Source organism: Gopherus flavomarginatus, chromosome 18 (genome assembly GCF_025201925.1).
Source record: "Gopherus flavomarginatus isolate rGopFla2 chromosome 18, rGopFla2.mat.asm, whole genome shotgun sequence".
NCBI lineage: Eukaryota > Metazoa > Chordata > Testudines > Testudinidae > Gopherus > Gopherus flavomarginatus.
In genome coordinates this window covers 806596-830720 of record NC_066634.1, presented here as the reverse complement: position 1 = coordinate 830720, position 24125 = coordinate 806596, and the positions used below count along the sequence as shown (strand labels likewise).

At 63.9% G+C, this 24125-nt stretch overlaps 1 protein-coding gene across 1 annotated transcript in view; it reads left to right on the top strand.

The window, feature by feature from the left end:
• LOC127036471 (plasma membrane calcium-transporting ATPase 3-like) overlaps positions 1 to 24125 on the top strand; it is a 71812-nt gene that overhangs the window by 15301 nt on the left and 32386 nt on the right. The window contains exons 2-7 of the mRNA XM_050927419.1: positions 5364 to 5544; positions 5773 to 6023; positions 7832 to 8029; positions 12749 to 13006; positions 13401 to 13526; positions 16709 to 16834. Of these exons, the coding sequence (XP_050783376.1) occupies positions 5819 to 6023; positions 7832 to 8029; positions 12749 to 13006; positions 13401 to 13526; positions 16709 to 16834 (913 nt within the window). The 5' untranslated portion in view covers positions 5364 to 5544; positions 5773 to 5818. The remainder of the gene's footprint in view (positions 1 to 5363; positions 5545 to 5772; positions 6024 to 7831; positions 8030 to 12748; positions 13007 to 13400; positions 13527 to 16708; positions 16835 to 24125) is intronic.

Genomic DNA, 24125 nt, shown 5'->3' with positions numbered 1-24125 from the left:
TCCCCAGCACTGGGAGGGGAGGGGGCTCTAGTGGGTCAGAGCAGGGGGGGCTGGGAGCCAGGACTCCTGGGTTCTCTCCCCGGCACTGGGAGGGGAGTGGGGGTCTAATGGTTAGAACAGGGGGTAGAGCATATTTCTGGGACCATCCAGAAGAAAGTTAATGGGGATTGAAACTTTCCAGAGTCATGGGCATCAGCGGCCCCCTGATGATGGGGAAAAGGGGGTGACAATAACTGGATTTCTGGCCTTTTCCTCTGCAGCAGCCTGGGCCGGGGCAGGAGACGACCCCAGGCTAGATGGGCAGCAGGATTCATTTATCCCAGGGCTGGTCGAGCAGGGGGCTGCGGGTCAGGAGTGAGGGGCATTGGCAGAGCTCTGGGGTGGGGCTAGAGGAAGCTCTGCCGGTGCCCCTCACTCCTGACCCGCAGCCCCCTGCGATTGCCCATGCTGGGGTTGGTGTGGAAGTGGAGGGTCCGGCCTCTCTCCGGTTCTCCGAGGTCCCCAGAAGCTGCAGGGAGGGAAGGATGGAACCACAAGCAGGAATGTGCCAGACCCGGCAGGCGTCTCTACCACAGATCACTTGGCAACGGTGGTAAAAATAGCTCAGGATTCGGAGGAATCCAGTGCCCCCAAGACTGGCTTTGCTAAGCCGCGCGGCTCCAGGCACCCCAGACCTAACCTGGGGGTGGGAGGGCTTAGCACGGAGCTCGAGGGGTGCTGTGCTGTGGGGTGGGGGGCCTGGTGGGAGGCACCATGCTGTGGGGTGGGGAGCTTGGTGGGAGGCACTGTGCTGTGGGGTGGAGGGCGTGGAGGGCTTGGAGGGGCGCCATGCTGTGGGGTATGGGACTCGGTGGGGGGTGCTGTCCCCTGGCAGCAGGGCCAGGTGCTGGGGGGTGCTGTGCTGTGGGGTGGGGGGGGCTTGTGGGGGGTGCTCTCCCCTGGCAGCAGGGCCAGGTGCTGGGGGGTGCTGTGCTGTGGGGTGGGGGGGCTCGGTGGGGGTGCTGTGCTGCAGGGTGGGGGGGCTTGTGTAGGGTGCTCTCCCCTGGCAGCAGGGCTGGGCGCTGGAGGGCACCATGCTGGGGGGCAGGGAGGGGACTGGTCACTTTTAGGGAATGAATTTGCAATATTTCCAGTGTGGGGGGGGAATTCATTTCCTGATGTTCCGAGGTTGCTAAAGGAAAAGATCCCTTGGCCCCACTCTAGTGGGTGAGAGCGGGGTGGGGCTGGGAGCCAGGACTCCTGGGTTATCTCCCCGGCTCTGGGAGGGGAGTGGGGGCTGGTGGGTTAGAGCAGGTGGGGTTGGGAGCCAGGACTCCTGGGTTATCTCCCCGGCTCTGGAAGGGGAGTGGGGGCTCGTGGGTCAGAGCAGGGGGGCTGGGAGCCTGGACTCCTGGGTTCTCTCCCCGGCTCTGGGAGGGGAGTGGGGGCTCGTGGGTTAGAGCAGGGGGGCTGGGAGCCAGGACTCCTGGGTTCTCTCCCGGCCCTGGGAGGGGAGTGGAGGCTCGTGGGTTGGAGCAGGGGGTGGCTGGGAGCCAGGACTCCTGGGTTCTCTCCCCGGCCCTGGGAGGGGAGTGGGGGCCAGTGGGTTAGAGCAGGGGGTGGCTGGGAGCCCGGACTCCTGGGTTCTCTCTGTGGCTCTGGGAGGGGAGGGGGCGTTGGTGGGTTAGACCGGGGGGCTGGGAGCCAGGACTCCTGGGTTCTCTCCCGGCTCTGGGAAGGGAGTGGGGGCTGGTGGTTAGAGCAGGGGTGGCTGGGAGCCAGGACTCCTGGGTTCTCTCCTGGCTCTGGGAGGGGAGTGGGGCCTGGTGGTTAGAGCGACACATCACCGCGACCCCACACTCCACGGCGCGTTGCTCCGCTGGGATTCGATCTCTCTCCCTTTTTCCCAGGGCGGGATTGGCCCCAGCAGCCCCCGGGGTCCCGCCCTCCCCCGAGCAGGCGCCTTCAGCTGCACTGGTAGTTCCTAGCAGCTGCTCTCCCTGCGCTAATGAGTAAACAGCCCCGCTGCAGCCAGGGCTCAGCGCCTGGCTGGAGCCACCCAGACACCTGAGCAATGACTGCAGCGGGGGAGTGAGGGGCACCAGCAGAGCTGGGGGGCCCAGGGCCAGGCTAGCAGGGGCTGCGGGTCAGGAGTGTGGGGCACTGGCAGAGCTGGGGGGAGCCCAGGGCTGGGCTAGCAGGGGCTTCAGGTCGGGTGTGAGGGGCACTGGCAGAGCTGGGGGCCCGGGTCCAGGCTAGCAGAAGCTGCGGGTTGGGAGTGAGGGGCGCCAGCAGGGTTGCGGGGCCCAGGGCCGGGCTAGGAGAGGTTGCAGGTCCGGAGTGAGGGGCACTGGCAGAGCTGGGGGGAGCCCAGGGCTGGGCTAGGAGGGGCTGGGGTTCAGGAGTGAGGGGCACCGGCAGAGCTGGGGGGAGCCCAGGACTGGGCTAGCTGGGGCTGGGGTTCAGGAGTGAGGGGCACCGGCAGAGCTGGGGGAGCCCAGGACTGGGCTAGCTGGGGCTGGGGTTCAGGAGTGAGGGGCACTGGCAGGGCTGGTGGAGGGGCTGCAGGTCGGGAGTGAGGGGCGTCGGCAGAGCTGCAGGACAAATGAATGGAAGAGTTGTTGGGTGGATGGATGGACAGGGTGTCACAGATCCACGTGCTCTGGTCTATGCCCCAGCCTGTAGCCAGTCTCCCGGGAGTGACCCCTTTAGCAGACCGGGCCCCAAGGCCCCACACAGTTGCACCATGGGAGGCCCATGGGTCTTTGAGACCAGTGCTCCCTGTCCCTCTCTGGAGTGAAGCCAGCCCAGCCAGCCCCCTGCGGGAGGCTTGTCCAGGCCACCTGGCTCGAGGGTCCCACTGTTCTTAGGGAAGTGGCAGTCCAAGCCCAGCCTAGTCTGGTGAGTGTCTGGCCGCGTAGCAGGGAGCCTCAACTTCCATGTCCCCCACAGGCTTCCCCCTCTGTCCATTTCCATGGGGGGTGGGTGAAGTCGCTGTTGGGTTGGGTGGCTGGGTGAAGGTGTGGCTGGGTGAGTAAGGTGCAGTTGGGTTGGTTGGTGGATGAGTGAAGGTGTGGCTCGGTGGCTGGGTGAGTAAGGTGCGGTTGGGTTGGTTGGTGGATGGGTGAAGATGATGCTGTTGGGTTGGGTGGCTGGGTGGGTGAAGGCGCTGTTGGGTTGAGTGGATGGGTGGTGGGTGGGTGAAGGTGCTGTTGGGTTGGGTGGATGGGTTGGTGGGTGGGTGGGTGAAGATGATGCTGTTGGGCTGGGTGGCTGGGTGGGTTGGTGGTTGGGTGGCTGGGTGAGTGAAGGTGCAGTTGGGTGGATGGCTTGGTGGGTGTTTGTGTGGCTGGGTGAGTGAAGGTGCTGTTCGGTTGGGTGGCTGGGTGAAGGTGTGGCTGGGTGGCTGGGTGAGTAAGGTGCGGTTGGGTTGGTTGGTGGATGGGTGAAGATGATGTTATTGGGTTGGGTGGCTGGGTGGCTGGGTGAAGGTGTGGCTGGGTGAGTAAGGTGCAGTTGGGTTGGTTGGTGGATGGGTGAAGGTGATGCTATTGGGTTGGGTGGCTGGGTGAAGGTGTGGCTGGGTGGCTGGGTGAGTAAGGTGCGGTTGGGTTGGTTGGTGGATGGGTGAAGGTGCTGTTGGGTTGGTTGGTGGATGGGTGAAGGTGCTGTTGGGTGGGTGGTTGGGTGGGTGAAGGTGATGCTGTTGGGTTGGGTGGCTGGGCGAAGGTGCTGTTGGGTGGCTGGGTGGGTGAAGGTGCTGTTGGGTTGGGTTGGGTGGGTGGGTGGGTGGGTGAAGGTGCTGTTGGGTGGGTGGCTGGGTGAGTGAAGATGCTGTTGGGTTGGTTGGTGGATGGGTGAAGGTGCTGTTGGGTGGGTGGCTGGGTGAGTGAAGATGCTGTTGGGTTGGATGGCTGGGTGGGTGAAGGTGATGCTGTTGGGTGGGGGGCTGGGTGGGTGAAGGTGCGGTTGGGTTGGTTGGTGGATGGGTGAAGGTGCTGTTGGGTGGGTGGTTGGGTGGGTGAAGGTGATGCTGTTGGGTTGGGTGGCTGGGCGAAGGTGCTGTTGGGTGGCTGGGTGGGTGAAGGTGCTGTTGGGTTGGGTTGGGTGGGTGGGTGGGTGGGTGAAGGTGCTGTTGGGTGGGTGGCTGGGTGAGTGAAGATGCTGTTGGGTTGGTTGGTGGATGGGTGAAGGTGCTGTTGGGTTGGGTGGGTCAAGGTGTGGCTGGGTGGCTGGGTGAGTGAAGGTGTGGTTGGGTTGCTTGGTGGATCGGTGAAGGTGCTGTTGGGTTGGGTGGGTGAAGGTGATGCTGTTGGGTGGGTAGCTGGGTGGGTGAAGGTGATGCTGTTGGGTGGGGGGCTGGGTGGGTGAAGGTGCTGTTGGGTGGATGGGTTGGTGGGTGGGTGAAGGTGCGGTTGGGTTGGTTGGTGGATGGGTGAAGGGGATGCTGTTGGGTTGGGTGGCTGGGTGAGTGAAGGTGCGGTTGGGTTGGTTGGTGGATGGGTGAAGGTGCTGTTGGGTTGGTTGGTGGATGCGTGAAGGTGCTGTTGGGTTGGGTGGCTGGGTGGGTGAAGGTGGTGCTGTTGGATGGGGGGCTGGGTGGGTGAAGGTGCTGTTGGGTGGATGAGTTGGTGGGTGGGTGAAGATGATGCTGTTGGGTGGGGGGCTGGGTGAGTGAAGGTGCTGTCGTGTGGATGGGTTGGTGGGTGGGTGAAGGTGATGCTGTTGGGTGGGGGGCTGGGTGGGTGAAGGTGATGCTGTTGGGTGGATGGGTTGGTGGGTGGGTGAAGGTGCTGTTGGGTTGGAGGCTGGGTGGGTTTGTGGTTGAGTGGCTGGGGGGGTGAAGGTGCTGTTGGGTTGGGTGGCTGGGTGGGTGAAGGTGCTGTTGGGTTGGTTGGTGGATGGGTGAAGGTGCTGTTGGGTTGGGTGGCTGGATGAGTGAAGGTGCTGTTGAGTGGGGGGCTGGGTGGGTGAAGGTGATGCTGTTGGGTGGGGGGCTGGGTGGGTGAAGGTGCTGTTGGGTGGATGGGTTGGTGGGTGGGTGAAGGTGCTGTTGGGTTGGAGGCTGGGTGGGTTTGTGGTTGGGTGGCTGGGTGGGTGAAGGTGCTGTTGGGTTGGTTGGTGGATGGGTGAAGGTGCTGTTGGGTTGGGTGTCTGGGTGAGTGAAGGTGCTGTTGGGTGGGGGGCTGGGTGGGTGAAGGTGATGCTGTTGGGTGGATGGGTTGGTGGGTGGGTGAAGGTGACGCTGTTGAGTGGGGGGCTGGATGGGGTGCCGCTAGGTGGGTGGATGCTCATGGGGATGCATGGACAGATGTGGGCACTAGAGGGGGCTCCCCCCAAGTCTGACACACACCCTGACACTCCTCTCCATGTGACTCCCCCAGGTGCCCCCGGAGCGGCGGGGGGCAGGCTGCTGCCCAGCTCTGACCAGGGTCCCCCCATAGTGACCGGCCCAGCTTTGTCAATGGATTGGCCATTTGGCCGCGCTCTGCTCGCCGGCCACGGCTGCTAGGGGGGACCCGTCTTCGGAGGATGGAGACTCCGACACAAAGAAGGTGCTGACCGGTGAGTGAGGGAAGGGGTGTGACTGCTGGGGGAGAGCACCCCCTGCCCAGCCCCCCACAGCACGGTGCCCCCCAGCACCCAGCTCTGCCTGCCAGGGGAGAGCACCCCCTGCCCAGCCCCCCACCCTGCCCCCCGCAGCACGGTGCCCCCCAGCACCCAGCTCTGCCTGCCAGGGGAGAGTGCCCCCTGCCCAGCCCCTCCCTCACTTCTTCCTCTGCTCCTGTGCAGGCTTCCCCGTCCGCCCCAGCACCAGCCCCGGCTCTCTCCCGCTGCCATGGGCGACCTGGCGAACAGCGCGCTGGATTTCTACCCCAAGAGCCAGCGGCGGGCGCTGAACCATGCGGGCGGCCTGGGCTGCACCCTGCCCGAGCTGCGGGGCCTCATGGAGCTGCGCGGGGCTGAGGCATTGCAGAAGATCCAGGACGGCTACAGCGACATCAGCGGGCTCTGCCACCGGCTCAAAACCTCCCCGACCGAAGGTATCGGCTGCTCCGTCCATGGCGCGGGGGGTGGGAGGGGAGAACCCAGGAGTCCTGGCTCCCAGCCCCCCTGCTCTACCCCACCAGCCCCCAGTCCCCTCCCAGAGCTGGGGAGAGAACCCAGGAGTCCTGGCTCCCAGCCCTCTTGGCTCTAACCACAGCCCCCAGTCCCCTCCCAGAGCCAGGAGAGAACCCAGGAGTCCTGGCTCCCAGCCCTCTCGGCTCTAACCACCAGCCCCCACTCCCCTCCCAGAGCCAGGAGAGAGCCAAGGCATCCAGGCTCCCAGCCCTCCCGGCTCTAACCACCAGCCCCCAGTCCCCTCCCAGAGCCAGGAGAGAACCCAGGAGTCCAGGCTCCCAGCACCCCCCTGCTCTGACCACCAGCCCCCACTCCCCTTCCAGAGCCGGCAGAGAACCCAGGAGTCCGGGCTCCCAGCCCCCCCTGCTCTGACCACCAGCCCCCACTCCCCTCCCAGAGCCAGGAGAGAACCCAGGAGTCCTGGCTCCCAGCCCCCCCCTGCTCTAACCACCAGCCCCCACTCCCCTCCCAGAGCCGGGAGAGAACCCAGGAGTCCTGGCTCCCAGCCCCCCCTGCTCTGACCACCAGCTCCCACTCCCCTCCCAGAGCCAGGAGAGAACCCAGGAGTCCAGGCTCCCAGCCCTGCCCTGCTCTGACCACCAGCCCCCACTTCCCTCCCAGAGCCAGGAGAGAACCCAGGAGTCCTGGCTCCCAGCCCGGAGCCGGGAGGGAAACCTGGGATACTGACATTGGGTCTTTTTCAAAGGGTTAAAATCTGGCCTCCCAGGTGTTTTATCTGGGGCCTCCTGGCTGAGACGCGCCCCCTCGTGGGGGGGGGAGGGCTGGGAGCCCGGACTCCTGGGTTCTCTCCTTCTAATGAGGCTTCATTAAGGTTCCACAGGTGGCTTCAGCCCCTGGAGAAGTGTGGGGGCGCGGACAGAGCCGGGGGGCACTGGCTGGGTGGGCGGAGCTGGCCGGGGGGCCGGGGACGGAGGCTGGGGGCTGTCCCGGAGGGCGGGGCTAGAGCCGGGGTCGGGGGGTCTCCGAGCAGAGCTGCAGCGTCGGCTCCTGCGCCGGGTTCCCCTTGACTCGCCCTTCAGGCTGCGGCAGAGCCGGGGGGGCAGGGACCCCCCCGCCCGGAGCTCAGCGACCTGTCCCAGCGCCCCCCCGTGACCCCCGCGCAGCACAGCCCCCCTCGAGCCTGGTTCCATCTGCCAGGGGAGAACGCCCCCCGCCCAGGACGCCTGGGTTCTCCGCCCGGCTCCGGGGGGTGGGGGGCTGGGAGCCAGGACGCCGGGGTTCCCTCTGTGACATCTGTGCCTTGCTCTGCAGAGGCAGCCCCAGCGCCCCTGTGTGCTTCATTCATTTCAAAGGGTGCCAGGGGCGGGGGAGGAGGCCCAGCTGCCCAGGACAGGATCCGACCCCCTGGGTGATCAAAGGACCCCAGTGGCCCTGGCCCGCCCCCCCCCCCCCCGCGCGCTCGCTCTCACCCACCTGCCAGCTCGTTAAATATTTAAAATGTCACCAGTCCCAGGGACCATCTGCAAATTCTCCACAGCACTGACCTGGCTCTGGGACCCACAGTGAAATACACCAGAGTCCTGGCTCCCAGCCCTCCCCCCTGCTCTAACCAACGGCTCCCACTCCCCTCCCAGGGACGGGAGAGAACCCAGGAGTCCTGGCTCCCAGGCCCCCTGCTCTAACCACCAGCCCCCACTCCCCTCCCAGAGCCAGGAGAGAACCCAGGAGTCCTGGCTCCAGCTTCCCCCCTCTCTCTGCCCCTGCTCAGGCCTGTCGGACAACGCGGCTGACCTGGAGAAGCGGCGGCAGATCTACGGCCAGAACTTCATCCCGCCCAAGCAGCCCAAGACCTTCCTGCAGCTGGTGTGGGAGGCTCTGCAGGACGTGACCCTGATCATCCTGGAGATCGCAGCGATCATCTCCCTGGGTCTGTCCTTCTACGCCCCCCCCGGAGAGGAGAGCGAAGGTCAGTCCTGGTCTGGGGCTTCCTCCCCACCCCGAGATGGGGCGGGGCTGCCTCCGTGGAGCCAGATCCCAGGGACAGCAGCTTGGGGTGGGGAAGGAAGGAGGCGGGTGGAGGGGGGTGTCCACACCTGGGAGGTGGCTCAGGTGTGTTTGGGTCACGGGACTGTAAGGGGGGATAAGGCTCCGTCCGTCTGTCTGGCAAACCTTCATCCGTCCATCTGGCACGCCTCCATCTGTCCATCCACTGACCTACCCGTCCACCCGCAGCCCCGTCCGTCCGTCCACCCACTGCTCCGTCCGTCCACTGACCTACCTGACCACCCGCTGCCCTGTCCATCCGTCCACTACGCCTCCATCCGTCCATCCACTGACCTACCTGTCCACCCGCTGCTCCGTCCGTCCGTCCACCCGCTGCTCCTTCCGTCCGTCCACCTGCTGCTCCATCTGTCCACTGACCTACCTGTCCACCCGCTGCCCCGTCCATCCGTCCACTACGCCTCCATCCGTCCATCCACTGACCTACCTGTCCACCCGCTGCTCCGTCCGTCCGTCCACCCGCTGCTCCTTCCGTCCGTCCACCTGCTGCTCCATCTGTCCACTGACCTACCTGTCCACCCGCTGCCCCGTCCGTCCGTCCACTACGCCTCCATCTGTCCATCCACTGACCTACCCGTCCACCCGCAGCCCCGTCCGTCCGTCCACCCACTGCTCCGTCCGTCCACTGACCTACCTGTCCACCCGCTGCCCCGTCCATCCGTCCATCCACTGACCTACCTGTCCACCCGCTGCTCCGTCCGTCCGTCCACCCGCTGCTCCTTCCGTCCGTCCACCTGCTGCTCCATCTGTCCACTGACCTACCTGTCCACCCGCTGCCCCGTCCGTCCGTCCACTACGCCTCCATCTGTCCATCCACTGACCTACCCGTCCACCCGCAGCCCTGTCCGTCCGTCCACCCACTGCTCCGTCCGTCCACTGACCTACCTGTCCACCCGCTGCCCCGTCCATCCGTCCACTACGCCTCCATCCGTCCATCCACTGACCTACCTGTCCACCCGCTGCTCCGTCCGTCCGTCCACCCGCTGCTCCTTCCGTCCGTCCACCTGCTGCTCCATCTGTCCACTGACCTACCTGTCCACCCGCTGCCCCGTCCGTCCGTCCACTACGCCTCCATCTGTCCATCCACTGACCTACCCGTCCACCCGCAGCCCCGTCCGTCCGTCCACCCACTGCTCCGTCCGTCCACTGACCTACCTGTCCACCCGCTGCCCCGTCCATCCGTCCACTACGCCTCCATCCGTCCATCCACTGACCTACCTGTCCACCCGCTGCTCCGTCCGTCCGTCCACCCGCTGCTCCTTCCGTCCGTCCACCTGCTGCTCCATCTGTCCACTGACCTACCTGTCCACCCGCTGCCCCGTCCGTCCGTCCACTACGCCTCCATCTGTCCATCCACTGACCTACCCGTCAACCCGCAGCCCCGTCCGTCCGTCCACCCACTGCTCCTTCCGTCCACTGACCTACCTGTCCACCCGCTGCCCCGTCCATCCGTCCACTACGCCTCCATCCGTCCATCCACTGACCTACCTGTCCACCCGCTGCTCCGTCCGTCCGTCCACCCGCTGCTCCTTCCGTCCGTCCACCTGCTGCTCCATCTGTCCACTGACCTACCTGTCCACCCGCTGCCCCGTCCGTCCGTCCACTACGCCTCCATCTGTCCATCCACTGACCTACCCGTCCACCCGCAGCCCCATCCGTCCGTCCGTCCACCCACTGCTCCGTCCATCCACTGACCTACCTGTCCACCCACTGCCCCGTCCGTCCGTCCGTCCGCTGCTCCGTCCGTCCGCTACGCCTCCATCCGTCCATCCACTTACCTACCTGTTCACCCGCTGCCCCGTCCGTCCGTCCACCCACTGCCCCGTCCGTCTGCTACGCCTCCATCCGTCCATCCACTGAACTACCTGTCCACCTGCTGCCCCGTCCGTCCGTCCGCCTGCTGCTCCGTCCGTCCGTCCGTCCGCCTGCTGCTCCGTCCGTCCGTCCGTCCGCCTGCTGCTCCGTCCGTCCGTCCGTCAACCTGCTGCTCCGTCCATCTGTCCACTACGCCTCCATCTGTCCATCCACTGACCTACCTGTCCACCCGCTGCCCCATCCATCCGTCCACCCGCTGACCCATCTATCCGTCCGTCCGCTACACCTCCATCCGTCTGTCCGTCCACCCACTGCTCTGTCCGTCCACTCGCTTCGCCTCCATCTGTCCATCCACTGACCTACCTGTCCACCCACTGCCCCGTCCGTCTGTCCACCCGCTGCTCCATCCGTCCACTGACCTACCTGTCCACCCGCTGCCCCGTCCATCTGTCCACCCGCTGCACCATCCGTCCACTGACCTACCTGTCCACCCGCTGCTCCGTCTGTCCGTCCCCCCGCTGCTCCGTCCATCAGCTACGCCTCCATCCGTCCATCCACTGACCTACCTGTCCCCCCACTGCTCCGTCTGTCCGTCCCCCCGCTGCTCCGTCCATCAGCTATGCCTCCATCCGTCCATCCACTGACCTACCTGTCCACCCGCTGCTCTGTCCGTCTGTCCACTGACCTACCCGTCAACCTGCTGCTCCGTCCGTCCTGCTGCTACGCCTCCATCCATCCATCCACTGACCTACCTGATACCCGCTGCCCTGTCCAGCCGCTGACTCGTCTATCTGTCACGCCTCCATCTGTCCACTACATCTCCATCCGTCCGGTTGTCCACCTGCTGCTCCGTCCGTCTGTCCACCCGCTGACCCACCCGTCCACCTGCTGCTCCGTCCAGCCATCCACCCCCCCATCCGTCCATCTGGCACGCCTTCATCCGTCCATCCACTGACCTTCCCGTCCACCTGCTGCTCCGTCCGTCCATCAACCCGCTGCTCCGTCCATCCATCAACCCGCTGACCCATCTGTCCGTCTGGTATGCCTCTATCCGTCCATCCACTGACCTACCTGTCCACCCGCTGCGCCATCCGTCCATCCGCTACACCTCCATCCATCCATCCACTGACCTACCTTTCCACCTACTGCTCCTTCCGTCCGTCCACCCGCTGCTCCGTCCGTCCGTCTGTCTGGCACGCCTCCATCCGTCCGCTATATGTCCACCCATCCGTCCATCAACCCGCTGCTCCGTCCATCCATCAACCCGCTGACCCATCTATCCGTCTGGTATGCCTCCATCCGACCATCCACTGACCTACCTGTCCACCCGCTGCCCCGTCCATCCACTGACCCGTCCCTCTGTCTGTCTGGCACGCCTCCATCTGTCCGCTACATCTCCATCCGTCCGGCCGTCCACCCGCTGACCTACCTGTCCACCTGCTGCTCCGTCCGGCCATCCACTCACTGACCCATCCATCCGTCCATCTGGCACGCCTTCATCCGTCCATCCACTGACCTACCCGTCCACCTGCTGCTCCGTCCGGCCGTGCACTCACTGACCCATCCATCCGTCCATCTGGCACGCCTTCATCCGTCCATCCACTGACGTACCCGTCCACCTGCTGACCCATCCATCCATCCATCTGGTATGCCTCCATCCATCCATCCTCTGATCTATCTGTCCACCCGCTGCTCCATCTGTCCATCCGCCTCCTGGTCCGTCCATCCGCTATGCCTCCGTCCGTCCATGCATCCAACCTTTGACCCATTTGTCCATCCACTGACCCACCCATCGATCCACTGGTCCGTCTGTCCATCAATCCGTTACTTCATCCATTTGTCCATCCACTGACCCACTCATCCAGCCAGCCACTGACCTATCCATCCGTCCAGCCTGGTCCATCTGCTACTCCTTCATCCATCTGGCCAGCCACTGATCCATCTGGCTGGCCGTCTACTGACTCATCCGTCTATCCGTCTGTTCCTCCATCAATGAGTCCATCCGTTCATCTGCTGATCCATCCATCCATCCAACTGTTGGCCTGTTCATCCAACCACTCCACCATCCATCCATCCATCCATCGACCCACCTGTCCGTCTGCTGATCCATCTGTCCATCCAACTGCTGACCTGTTCATCCAACCACTCCACCATCCATCCGTCCATCCGATCATCTAGTGACCCACCTGTCCGCTGACCCCTCCATCCATCCAATGACCCGTCCATCCACTGATCCATCTGTCCGTCCATCCACTGACCTATCTGTCCATCCACTGACCCGCCCGCCCATCTGCTGATCTATCTGTCCATCCAACCACTGACCCATCCATTCGTCCATCTGTCCGTCCAATGACCCACCCATCTGTCCACTGATCCATCTGTCCATCCAACCACTGACCCATCCATCTGTCCATCCACTGACCTACCCATCCATCCGCTGACCCGTCCATCCATACAGCTAGCCGCTAATCCATCCATCTGGCCAGCGGTCCACCCACCTATCCAGTCACTCATCCATGCCCTGCCCCGTCCCTGTGCTCACCCATCAGCCCACCCATGCCCTGATGCATTTCCCCCACTGCAGATCCTTCCCACCCCTGGCTGGGGGCTCCCCCCCCTTAATGCCACCTGGCCTGTGGGGGGAGGGGAGCAGGACCATGGGGGCGACTTCCTCCTCCACTGTCCCTATCTGTCAGCCTCAATGCATGTTCCCTCTCCTTGGCTCTGGCCTGACCTCCAACTCCTCCTTTCTGTCCCATTCCCTCTCTCTCCTGCTCTGCTGTGGTCCCTGCCCCGTGTTGTGGTGCAGCCTGTGGGAACCTGGCCACGGGGGCGGAGGACGAGGGCGAGTCAGAGGCCGGCTGGATTGAGGGGGCGGCTATCCTGCTCTCCGTCATCTGCGTGGTGCTGGTCACGGCCTTCAACGACTGGAGCAAGGAGAAGCAGTTCCGGGGACTGCAGAGCCGCATCGAGCAGGAGCAGAAATTCGCCGTCGTCCGCAACGGGCAGCAGATCCAGATCCCGGTGGCTGAGCTGGTGGTGGGAGATGTCGCCCAGATCAAATATGGTAAGTGTGCCTGACGCCGGGCTGGGGGGGTGATCCAGGGCAGCCCAGAGGCCAGGGCAGAGGGGCTTGCAGGGAGGGGGTGATCCAGAGTGGCCCCAACACCGTGGCAGAGGGGCTCGCGAGGCGGAAGGGCAATCCAATGCAGCCCGGAGGCCAGGGCAGAGGGGCTCCTGGGATTGATCATGGAAGGAATAGATTGCATGTGGCGCTGATCCCAGACGGCCTGACGCTGGGGCAGATGGCCATGTCGGTGTGATCTGAGATGGGGTTGTAGGGCATGTGGGTGCCATCTGGGCTATGCAGGTCCCATGTGGGGGGGCAGATCCAGGGAGTCCCAACATCAGGGCAGAGGAGCACACAGGTCCCATGTGGGCCATTTTCTCCCCTTCACCAGGCGACCTGCTCCCTGCTGACGGGGTTCTGATCCAGGGGAACGACCTGAAGATTGATGAGAGCTCCCTGACCGGGGAATCGGACCATGTGCGGAAATCCGTGGAGAAAGATCCCATGCTGCTCTCAGGTGGGTGTGTGCCGGGTGGTAGGGGGCGCTGCGCTATGGGGCTGGGGGCTCAGTGGGGGGCACTCTCCCCCGGCAGTCCGTGCTGTGTGCTAGGGGGCGCTGCGCTATGGGGCGGGGGGCTCAGTGGGGGGCACTCTCCCCCGGCAGTCCATGCTAGGCGCTAGGGGGCGCTGCGCTATGGGGCGGGGGGCTCAGTGGGGGGCGCTCTCCCCAGGCAGTCCATGCTGGGCGCTAGAGGGCGCTGCGCTATGGGGCTGGGGGCTCAGTGGGGGGCACTCTCCCCCGGCAGTCCGTGCTGTGTGCTAGGGGGCGCTGCGCTATGGGGCGGGGGGCTCAGTGGGGGGCACTCTCCCCCGGCAGTCCATGCTGGGCGCTAGAGGGCGCTGCGCTATGGGGCTGGGGGCTCAGTGGGGGGCGCTCTCCCCAGGCAGTCCATGCTGGGCGCTAGAGGGCGCTGCGCTATGGGGCTGGGGGCTCAGTGGGGGGCACTCTCCCCCGGCAGTCCGTGCTGTGTGCTAGGGGGCGCTGCGCTATGGGGCGGGGGGCTCAGTGGGGGGCACTCTCCCCCGGCAGTCCATGCTGGGCGCTAGAGGGCGCTGCGCTATGGGGCTGGGGGCTCAGTGGGGGGCGCTCTCCCCAGGCAGTCCATGCTGGGCGCTAGAGGGCGCTGCGCTATGGGGCTGGGGGCTCAGTGGGGGGCACTCTCCCCCGGCAGTCCGGGCTGTGTGCTAGGGGGCGCTGCGCTATGGGGCGGGGGGCTCAGTGGGGGGCACTCTCCCCCGGCAGTCCGTGCTGGGCGCTAGGGGGCGCTGCGCTATGGGGCGGGGGGCTCAGTGGGGGGCACTCTCCCCCGGCAGTCCGTGCTGGGCGCTAGGGGGCGCTGCGCTATGGGGCTGGGGGCTTAGTGGGGGGCACTCTCCCCTGGCAGTCCATGCTGGGCGCTAGAGGGCGCTGCGCTATGGGGCTGGGGGCTCAGTGGGGGGCACTCTCCCCCGGCAGTCCATGCTGGGCGCTAGAGGGCGCTGCGCTATGGGGTGGGGGGGCTCAGTGGGGGGCACTCTCCCCCGGCAGTCCGTGCTGGGCGCTAGGGGGCGCTGCGCTATGGGGCGGGGGGCTCAGTGGGGGGCACTCTCCCCCGGCAGTCCGTGCTGGGCGCTAGGGGGCGCTGCGCTATGGGGCTGGGGGCTTAGTGGGGGGCACTCTCCCCTGGCAGTCCATGCTGGGCGCTAGAGGGCGCTGCGCTATGGGGCTGGGGGCTCAGTGGGGGGCACTCTCCCCCGGCAGTCCATGCTGGGCGCTAGAGGGTGCTGCGCTATGGGGCTGGGGGCTTAGTGGGGGGCACTCTCCCCCGGCAGTCCGTGCTGTGTGCTAGGGGGCGCTGCGCTATGGGGCTGGGGGCTCAGTGGGGGGCACTCTCCCCCGGCAGTCCATGCTGGGCGCTAGAGGGTGCTGTGCTAGGGGGCTGGGGGCTCAGTGGGGGGCGCTCTCCCCCGGCAGTCCGTGCTGTGTGCTAGGGGGCGCTGCGCTATGGGGCGGGGGGCCCAGTGGGGGGCACTCTCCCCCGGCAGTCCATGCTGGGCGCTAGGGGGCGCTGCGCTATGGGGCGGGGGGCTCAGTGGGGGGCACTCTCCCCCGGGAGTCCGTGCTGTGTGCTAGGGGGCGCTGCGCTATGGGGCGGGGGGCTCAGTGGGGGGCACTCTCCCCCGGCAGTCCGTGCTGGGCGCTAGGGGGCACTGCGCTATGGGGCTGGGGGCTCAGTGGGGGGCACTCTCCCCCGGCAGTCCATGCTGGGCGCTAGGGGGCGCTGCGCTATGGGGCTGGGGGCTCAGTGGGGGGCACTCTCCCCCGGCAGTCCATGCTGGGCGCTAGAGGGCGCTGCGCTATGGGGCGGGGGGCTCAGTGGGGGGCGCTCTCCCCCGGCAGTCCGTGCTGTGTGCTAGGGGGCACTGCGCTATGGGGCTGGGGGCTCAGTGGGGGGCACTCTCCCCAGGCAGTCCGTGCTGTGTGCTAGGGGGCACTGCGCTATGGGGCTGGGGGCTCAGTGGGGGGCACTCTCCCCAGGCAGTCCATGCTGGGCGCTAGGGGGCACTGCGCCATGGGGCGGGGGGCTCAGTGGGGGGCACTCTCCCCAGGCAGTCCATGCTGGGCGCTAGAGGGCGCTGCGCTATGGGGCGGGGGGCTCAGTGGGGGGCACTCTCCCCCGGCAGTCCATGCTAGGCGCTAGGGGGCACTGCGCTATGGGGCTGGGGGCTCAGTGGGGGGCACTCTCCCCCGGCAGTCCGTGCTGTGTGCTAGGGGGCACTGCGCTATGGGGCTGGGGGCTCAGTGGGGGGCACTCTCCCCTGCAGTCCGTGCTGTGTGCTAGGGGGCACTGCGCTATGGGGCTGGGGGCTCAGTGGGGGGCACTCTCCCCTGGCAGTCCATGCTGGGCGCTAGAGGGCGCTGCGCTATGGGGTGGGGGGCTCAGTGGGGGGCACTCTCCCCCGGCAGTCCGTGCTGGGCGCTAGGGGGCGCTGCGCTATGGGGCTGGGGGCTCAGTGGGGGGCACTCTCCCCCGGCAGTCCGTGCTGGGCGCTAGGGGGCGCTGCGCTATGGGGCTGGGGGCTCAGTGGGGGGCACTCTCCCCCGGCAGTCCGTGCTGTGTGCTAGGGGGCACTGCGCTATGGGGCTGGGGGCTCAGTGGGGGGCACTCTCCCCTGGCAGTCCATGCTGGGCGCTAGAGGGCGCTGCGCTATGGGGTGGGGGGCTCAGTGGGGGGCACTCTCCCCCGGCAGTCCGTGCTGGGCGCTAGGGGGCGCTGCGCTATGGGGCTGGGGGCTCAGTGGGGGGCACTCTCCCCCGGCAGTCCGTGCTGGGCGCTAGGGGGCGCTGCGCTATGGGGCTGGGGGCTCAGTGGGGGGCACTCTCCCCCGGCAGTCCGTGCTGTGTGCTAGGGGGCACTGCGCTATGGGGCTGGGGGCTCAGTGGGGGGCACTCTCCCCCGGCAGTCCATGCTGGGCGCTAGAGGGCGCTGCGCTATGGGGTGGGGGGCTCAGTGGGGGGCGCTCTCCTGCAGCAGTCGGCGACTCTTGGGGGTGGTCTGCCACAGAGCCATGAATGGAACCCAGGTGTCCTGCGTGGCGGAAGGGAGCTGACAGCCCATCGCCCGTAGCCTCCTGTTCACTCTGCCTCTGCTCTGCCAGGCACCCACGTCATGGAGGGCTCCGGGCGGATGGTTGTCACGGCCGTCGGGGTGAACTCCCAGACTGGGATTATCTTCACCTTGCTGGGAGCCGGTGGGGAGGAAGAGGAGAAGAAGGAGAAGAAAGGTGAGGGGCCTTTTTGGTCTTCCCTGGGCTTGTTCTTGGTGTCCATTATCGTGTCCTCCTGAGCCGGTTCTACCAGCTCCTGCTTCGCCGTGGTCAAGGTCTCCGCCATGTCATGCCTTGCGCAGGTTCCATCAGCTCCCGATGGCACCTCCTGGCCTGTGGACTCAACGTTGCTCATGGAGACTCTGTGCCATCTTGTGTGACATTTGAGTCTGCACCATCCCACGTTGGCTCCATGAGTTTGGTGTGACCAGTGACGGTCTATGTTGACTCAAAGCCTTTTTCTTGGGCAGACCCCGTTCCCCCAGCTCCAGCCCACGCTGGCTTAGTGACACGCCGCTTTGACTCGATGGTGCTGGCCTTAGACTCACGGGCTTTCATTGTCCGTTCAAGGGGCCTCTTCTGGATGCCCTGACAGCAGTTAAATCCACAGTCCTAGCAACAGACTCCAACTCAACTGCAAACTCCACCTGACAACTGCACTAAACAACCATCTGCCAAGAAGAGTTCTGCTAGTCTGACCCCCCCCTTCCACTCCCCACGGTGGCCTCTGAATCCCAAGGATCAGGTGGTGAAGAGCTCTGACACAACACCCGTCCATAATGACACACCCTCATGTATAGACTCCCCGTCGGTTTCTATTGACCATCCCAGCCCCCGACTGATTCATCCCCATCCTGTGTTCACTCCACATAATCAATGTGCATTTGCACGGCCCCAACGTGTCACGGAGTCCCCGGGCGATGCTCTGGAACAGCTCCCCACAAAGCCAGTCAGGAGTTTGGGGAGCCTCCTCTCCCTTGGAGCAGACTTGTTCAGGGCAAGACGCTCCCACGGCTTCACCTCCTGGGTCTCTCCTTGGAGCATTCGGCATCCTCTGCCCCTCCGTGCGCTTCCCACAGTGAGCCTGCCCCAGTGGGGTCCTGGGGGGGGGGGGCAGAGGGTCCTGCACCCCCACTTCACAGTCAGACGTGACTCTCAGCCAGCCAGTGACACAGAGGTTTATTCGATGGCAGGAACAGGATCTAAAACAGAGCTTGTAGGTACCGTGAACTGGACCCCTCGGCCGGGTCCATTCTGGGGGTCAGTGAGCCGGACCCCCCACGTCTGCACTTCACTGCTTGCCCCCAGCCAGCTCCAGACTGAAACCCCCTCCAGCCCCTCCTCTCTGCTCAGCCCCTTTCCCGGGCCAGGAGGTCTCCTGATCCCTTTGTCTCCAACACCTTCAGCTGGCACCTTTGCAGGGGGGGGCCCAGGCCATCAGTTGCTAGGAGACAGAGTGTCAGGCATTTAGGTGCACTGGCCCTTTGCTCTGCCAGATACTTAAGAACTGCCATGGGGACACTGAGGCACCAACACAGTATTCAGACCAAACATTAAGAACATTCCCAGTTCGTCACATCTCTCCCCCCTTCGAGACCGAACTGAGCGAGGTCACTCCAGCCAGTGACCTGGGGAAGTTCGAACCCACCAACGTTCCCATGGATGCCCCAGCATCTCTCCCATTCCTCGGTGTGAGTTACACCAGGACAGTCCAGTCTCACACCCTCCCTTAGGTCGGGTGTGCTCGATGGCACTCGCAGGCTGCATGTGGGAGGGTTTATGCAGCCCACACCCTTTGCCACCCCAGTACCCCTGGGGTTCAAACTGGGACGAGGTCTTCTCCTCGCACTCTGGGCTGCAGTTCAGGCTCTCTTGGTTAAGAGCCCCCATCTTGGCCTTGGCCAGCTCTGGGCTGGGGCAGCCGCTCCCCACCTTGTGGCCCAGACACAACACCTCCGCCGTCCCCCCTTGCACTCTCCAGCTTTTACCGTCAGTCCCACCTCCTTGAGGCAGCCCAGCCCCCTCTTCACCTGGGACACCTGTTCCTCCCAGGTCTGGCTAAAGATGCACATGTTATCAGTGTCTGCCAGGGCCAAGTTCTCCATCCCCCTCAGCTTGTCTAGAATCTCCTCAGGCCTAGGCATGGGGTCGGCATTGGACACTGTGATGGCTTTAAGCTTCTGATAGCCCCCACAAAACCAGATCATCCTGTCTCCCTTGGGGATCAGCCCCACGGGTGAGGCCCATGGGCTGTAAAACGGCTGGATCCCATCTAAAGCCAGCATGTCCCTGACCTCTCTCTCCAGGATCTGGGCTGCTTTCCCAGTGACTCTGAACAGGGAACACCTGATGGGGAGATTGGCTCCCACCTCAGGGAAGAAATCCCCCAGGGGGTCTTCCCCCTTCTCCTCCCAATCCTCCCCTTCCGGGTCCAGGGGTCCCCTCACTCTCCTCCCATACAGCGGGTCGAATGGGAAGAGCCTTGTGGATTCCTGGGGCACCACCAGCTGCCTCCCGATCCCCCCAGTTCTACTTCCCCTTGGGGAGCCCATTCCCAGTACAGGAATCCCTTCTCCCGCAGGACTCTGTCCCTGCAGCCTTCCCCAAGGGGGTTTGCAGCGCTGTGGCCAGCAAGTTCCCTCAGCTTCTCCAAGGAGGGATCCCTCTGCAGCTCGGTCTGGGATTCAGCTGTTGGGGCAGGGAGTGGGACCTGCTCCCTCTCGCTGGCTGGGCCTGGGGTCACAGCCCCCCTGAGCCCTGCCCCTGGTAGCTCCCTCCCTGCTGTGTAATCACTTCCCAGCAGCACGTCTGGACCAGGCAAACCTGGTTGGCAGCCGACCTGCCCTGCCTGGGTGTCCCTCCACTCAGCTGGGGTCTCAGCTCCCCCCGTGCTCAGTGCTGCCCTTGCTGTCCCAGTGGGGGCAGGCAGCGAGCTCTCTGCTCTGGTCACAGCATCAGAGCCAGCGTGAGCCCCCACTCCGGTGTGCAGGGGGCAGGGAGCATCTCTCCCTCCCACTCAGCCCCAGGGGGCTGGTTATAGGTAGGCAGGTATCCTGAGCCCTGCAGCCTCTCCCCACTGCCAGCCAGGTCATTTGCATTTTCACTGACCATTTCCATCCTAGCCAATTGGTTCCCTGGATTTGAATTCAAACCCTCGGCCGTTACAGGAGTGGGGCCTGGATCCTGTCCCATGGGGAGACAGTCACCCCCCAACAGGGCCTCCCAGCCGATATCCTGGAGAACCCCAACCACCAGCCAGCCCGACCCGTCCTGGGTCTGCACAGGGATCTGGGCCATAGGCAGGGCGAGGGGCTTCACCCCAGGGAACTTCACCCAGGTCCCACAGCCGCTTAGCTGCTGGGGCTGCACCATCACAGTTCTCCCTGTCCCAGGGTCTCGCCCCCGCAGGCGTGTTTCCCCACTGACCCCTGGGCAGCCCCCTATGTCTCTCCGCTCCACCATCACCAGTCCATGCTGCTGCTGCTTCTCCTGCAGCTTTTTCTTGGGCTCTTGCTCTCTCTCATGGTCCTCTCGCTCTCTCGGGCTCTGCTCCCATCCCATCCGTCTCCAATCCCCTGATGGGGAACCCGATCGTGAAGACCCGCATCTGGTTGGGGACCAGACTCTCAGGGATGCCTGGCTGATGCTCCAGCTGCTCCCAGATCCTCTTGTAGCCCCGTCTGGGTCAGGAATCTGCTCCTCAGAGCGGTTCTCTTCCTCCAACTGCACGATTAACTGTGTCTTGGTGAACGTCCCCATGCGTAACCCTCTCTGTGTGCACAGGATCACAATGTCCTTCTTAAGGGGATGGTGATAGGCCATCACTTCACCGTTCCCAAGTGGCTCTGGACTCACAGGCCTGTGTGCTCTTGGCTCCCCCATGGTTTCCAGGAAGAACCCCTGGTGTGCCAGCCCTTCTCATGATCACCACCTCTTTGCCAGGGTCGAGCTGCAGACTCCTCCGCCCCTGAGACTGCTCGCTGCAATCCTCAGGGGGAGCCCATTACTCCAACAGTCCTTCTCGCTGGTCACACACTCCCAGAGGTTAACTGCCCCCTGAAACCGTCCCTCTCTGAGCCTTCAGCACGCCTGGTCCTCATTATCCCTCCTTTGTTTTACTGCTCCCCAGTCACTTACTGCAAGCAGCGCCATTCACGGGGTGCAGTACATCCCACCACTGCCACCAGTTGTCACGGAGTCACCAGGCGATGCTCTGGAACTGCTCCCCACCAAGCCAGGCAGGACTCTAGGAGCCTCCTCTCCCTTGGAGCAGACTTGTTCAGGGCATGAAGCTCACACGTCTTCACCTCCTGGGTCTCTCCTTGGAGCATTCAGCATCCTCTGCCCCTCCGTGCGCTTCCCACAGCGAGTCCACCCCAGCGGGGTCCTGCGGGGGCCACAGGGTCCTGCACCCCCACTTTGCAGTCAGACGTGACTCTCAGCCAGCCAGTAACACAGAGGTTTATTCGATGACAGGAACAGGGTCTAACACAGAGCTTGTAGGTACAGCGAACCGGACCCTTTGGCCGGGTCCATTCTGGGGGGCAGTGAGCCAGACCCCCACGTCTGCCCTCACTCCTCGTCCCCAGCCAGCTCCAGACTAACAACCCCCCCCCCAGCCCGTCCTCTCTGCTCAGCTCCTTTCCCGGGAAAGGAGGTCATCTGATCCCTTTGTCTCCAACACCTTCAGCTGGCACCTTTGCAGAGGGGGCCCAGGCCATCAGTTGCTAGGAGACAGAGTGCCAGGCATTTAGGTGCACTGGCCCTTTGCTCTGCCAGATACTTAAGAACTGCCATGGGGAAACTGAGGCACCAACACAGTATTCAGAGAAAACATTAAGAACATTCCTAGTTCATCACACACCGGAATTCTGTCCTGACTGGAGGACGTGATGCACCCAACTGTGTGGATGCAACATCATTGGGCACTGACCCCACATGGTCCCTAACCGACTCATTCTCCATCTGTGTTGACATGGTGCCATCACTAGTGGTTTGTCCTCCATTGGTACTGACCCAGTGCCAATGGGTTCGTTCTCCGCCTGTGCTGACCCGCCTCATTCTCCATCCATATTGGCCCAATGCCATTTGGAACGGACTCTTTTTCCGGGTGTATTTACCGAACACCATCACCAGCCAACTCATTCTCCAACCGCACTGACCTGATGCCACCCCTCACAGTCATTCTCCATCTGTATTCATCCAGCAATTGCTGATGGACTCATCCTCTGTCCTCACTGACCTGACACCGCTTGGAACCGATTCACCCTCCATCCGTACTGACCCAATACCTTCACCATCCAAGTCATTCCCCTCCGTACACTTGCCAATGGGCTTGCGCTCAATCCCTACGGACCCAACTGACTCATTCTGCATCGGTGTGGACCCCATGACATCCTCAACCAAGTCATTCTTCATCTGTTGACTCAACATCATCACGGATGGACTCTCTCTGCATCTGTATTGACTGATCGCTAATTGACTCGTCCTCCATCTGTATTGACCCATCCCTAACTGACTTCCTCGCCATCCATGCTGACCCAACACCAATGGACTAATTCTTTCTCCGTACTGAGCCAATTAGCCACAGCATGGGGGCAGCCTGGCTGGAGAATGACCCATAGCCAATCAACTCCTTTTCTGTCTGTTTGACCTAACCTCTTCCCTAGCCAACTCATTAGCTATCTTTATGGATCTGATGCCACCCCAGAGGAACTCGTTACTCCATGTTGCCTCTGGTTGACTTCTTGTTGATCCATAGGGGCCACGCATCCTTGCTAAGAGACTTGCTGTCAATTTGCCTTGACTTGGCATTTGTGGGAGTCAACTCAGCCTTGCCAGTGACTGATGCCCATTCCCTATTGACTGGTCACTAACTGTGTCCATTGACTCCAGTTCATGTCCATGCTGAGCGCCGTCCTACGTTGTCTGCCCGGCCTAGACTCACTAGATTCCTCGAGTGACCCATTGTGCTCCTAGATCATCTCAGGGCAGTTGTATCTAATAAGCCTCCTCTCCATCGGACTCCGTGTTGCCTTCTGTTGGTTGGAGATCGGTGAGGTCACCCCAGGGTTCCAGCCAAGAGAGTTCACGTGGAAAGGGAAGCCTGAGGCCATGGCAGTCAGGGCGTGACTCCAGTTTGACCCTGGACTAGCTGAGATTGGAATCTGGTCATGCCCCCATTGCAATCAGGGGTGACTCCAGATTGACCCTGGGGGAGCTAAAATCAGAATGCAGCCCTGCTCCCATTGCAATCTGGCACATTCTGAATTCTGTGTTTTACTTCAGTGCAGTATAAAGGTTGGGGTGGGGTGGGGGCTGGGAGCCAGGACTCCTCGGTTCTCTCTCGGCTCTGGGAGGGGAGGAGGCCTGGGGGTTACAGTGATATAACATGGCACTCTCCCAGTGCCCTCGTTTGGAAGGATGGGGCCCTGCTGAGATTAATACCAGCCTGGAGGAGTTGCAGACGCATCTTCCAGGCGCAGCAACCCTGAAATAATCCCGTAGATGGGCTGCCAAGCCAGGCAGGTTCCGTCATTGGCTCTGCCTTTGAAAAACCCAAGCGCAGTTGCTGAGAGCAGAGGCACCCCTTTGTGTGTGAAACCCTGACCCCGGGGGGCTCCGGTGCGGTAGAATCACACTCAGCTTTCCGGTGCTTTTTGCTGGAAGAGAGCAGCGTTTTAACGAGTATCTGCTGCCCCGAGCGCAGCGGGGCAGGGCCAGGTTCTGAGCTCAGCTCCCCTGGGGCCAATCCGGAGTCACCCCTGATTGCAATGGGGGCAGGGCCAGTGCCAGGTTCTGAGCTCAGCTCCCCTGGGGCCAATCCGGAGTCACTCCTGATTGCAATGGGGGCAGGGCCAGTGCCAGGTTCTGAGCTCAGCTCCCCCGGGGCCAATCCGGAGTCACTCCTGATTGCAGTGGGGGCAGGGCCAGTGCCAGGTTCTGAGCTCAGCTCCCCCGGGGCCAATCCGGAGTCACCCCTCATTGCAATGGGGGCAGGGCCAGGTTCCGAGCTCAGCTCCCCTGGGGCCAATCCGGAGTCACCCCTGATTGCAATGGGGGCAGGGCCAGTTCCAGGTTCTGAGCTCAGCTCCCCCGGGGCCAATCCGGAGTCACCCCTGATTGCAATGGGGGCCAGGCTGGGTGCTGAGCTCAGTCACTTGGTGTCAATCCAGTCACCCCTGATTGCAATGGGGGCAGGGCCAGGTTCCGAGCTCAGCTCCCCTGGGGCCAATCCGGAGTCAGCCCAGATTGCAATGGGGGCCGGGCTGACTGCTGAGCTCAGTCGCCTGGTGTCAATCCAGAGTCACTCCTGATTTACAATGGGGGCAGGGCTGGGTTCTGATTTCCACTTCCCTGGAGTCTGGCCTGAGATTCCGCCCCAGCACAGAGTGGAGACGGATGGACGGGGACACAGAGCAGGGCTCATCCCCTCCAGCAGGAGTGGCAGGGACACCCCCTCCCCTGG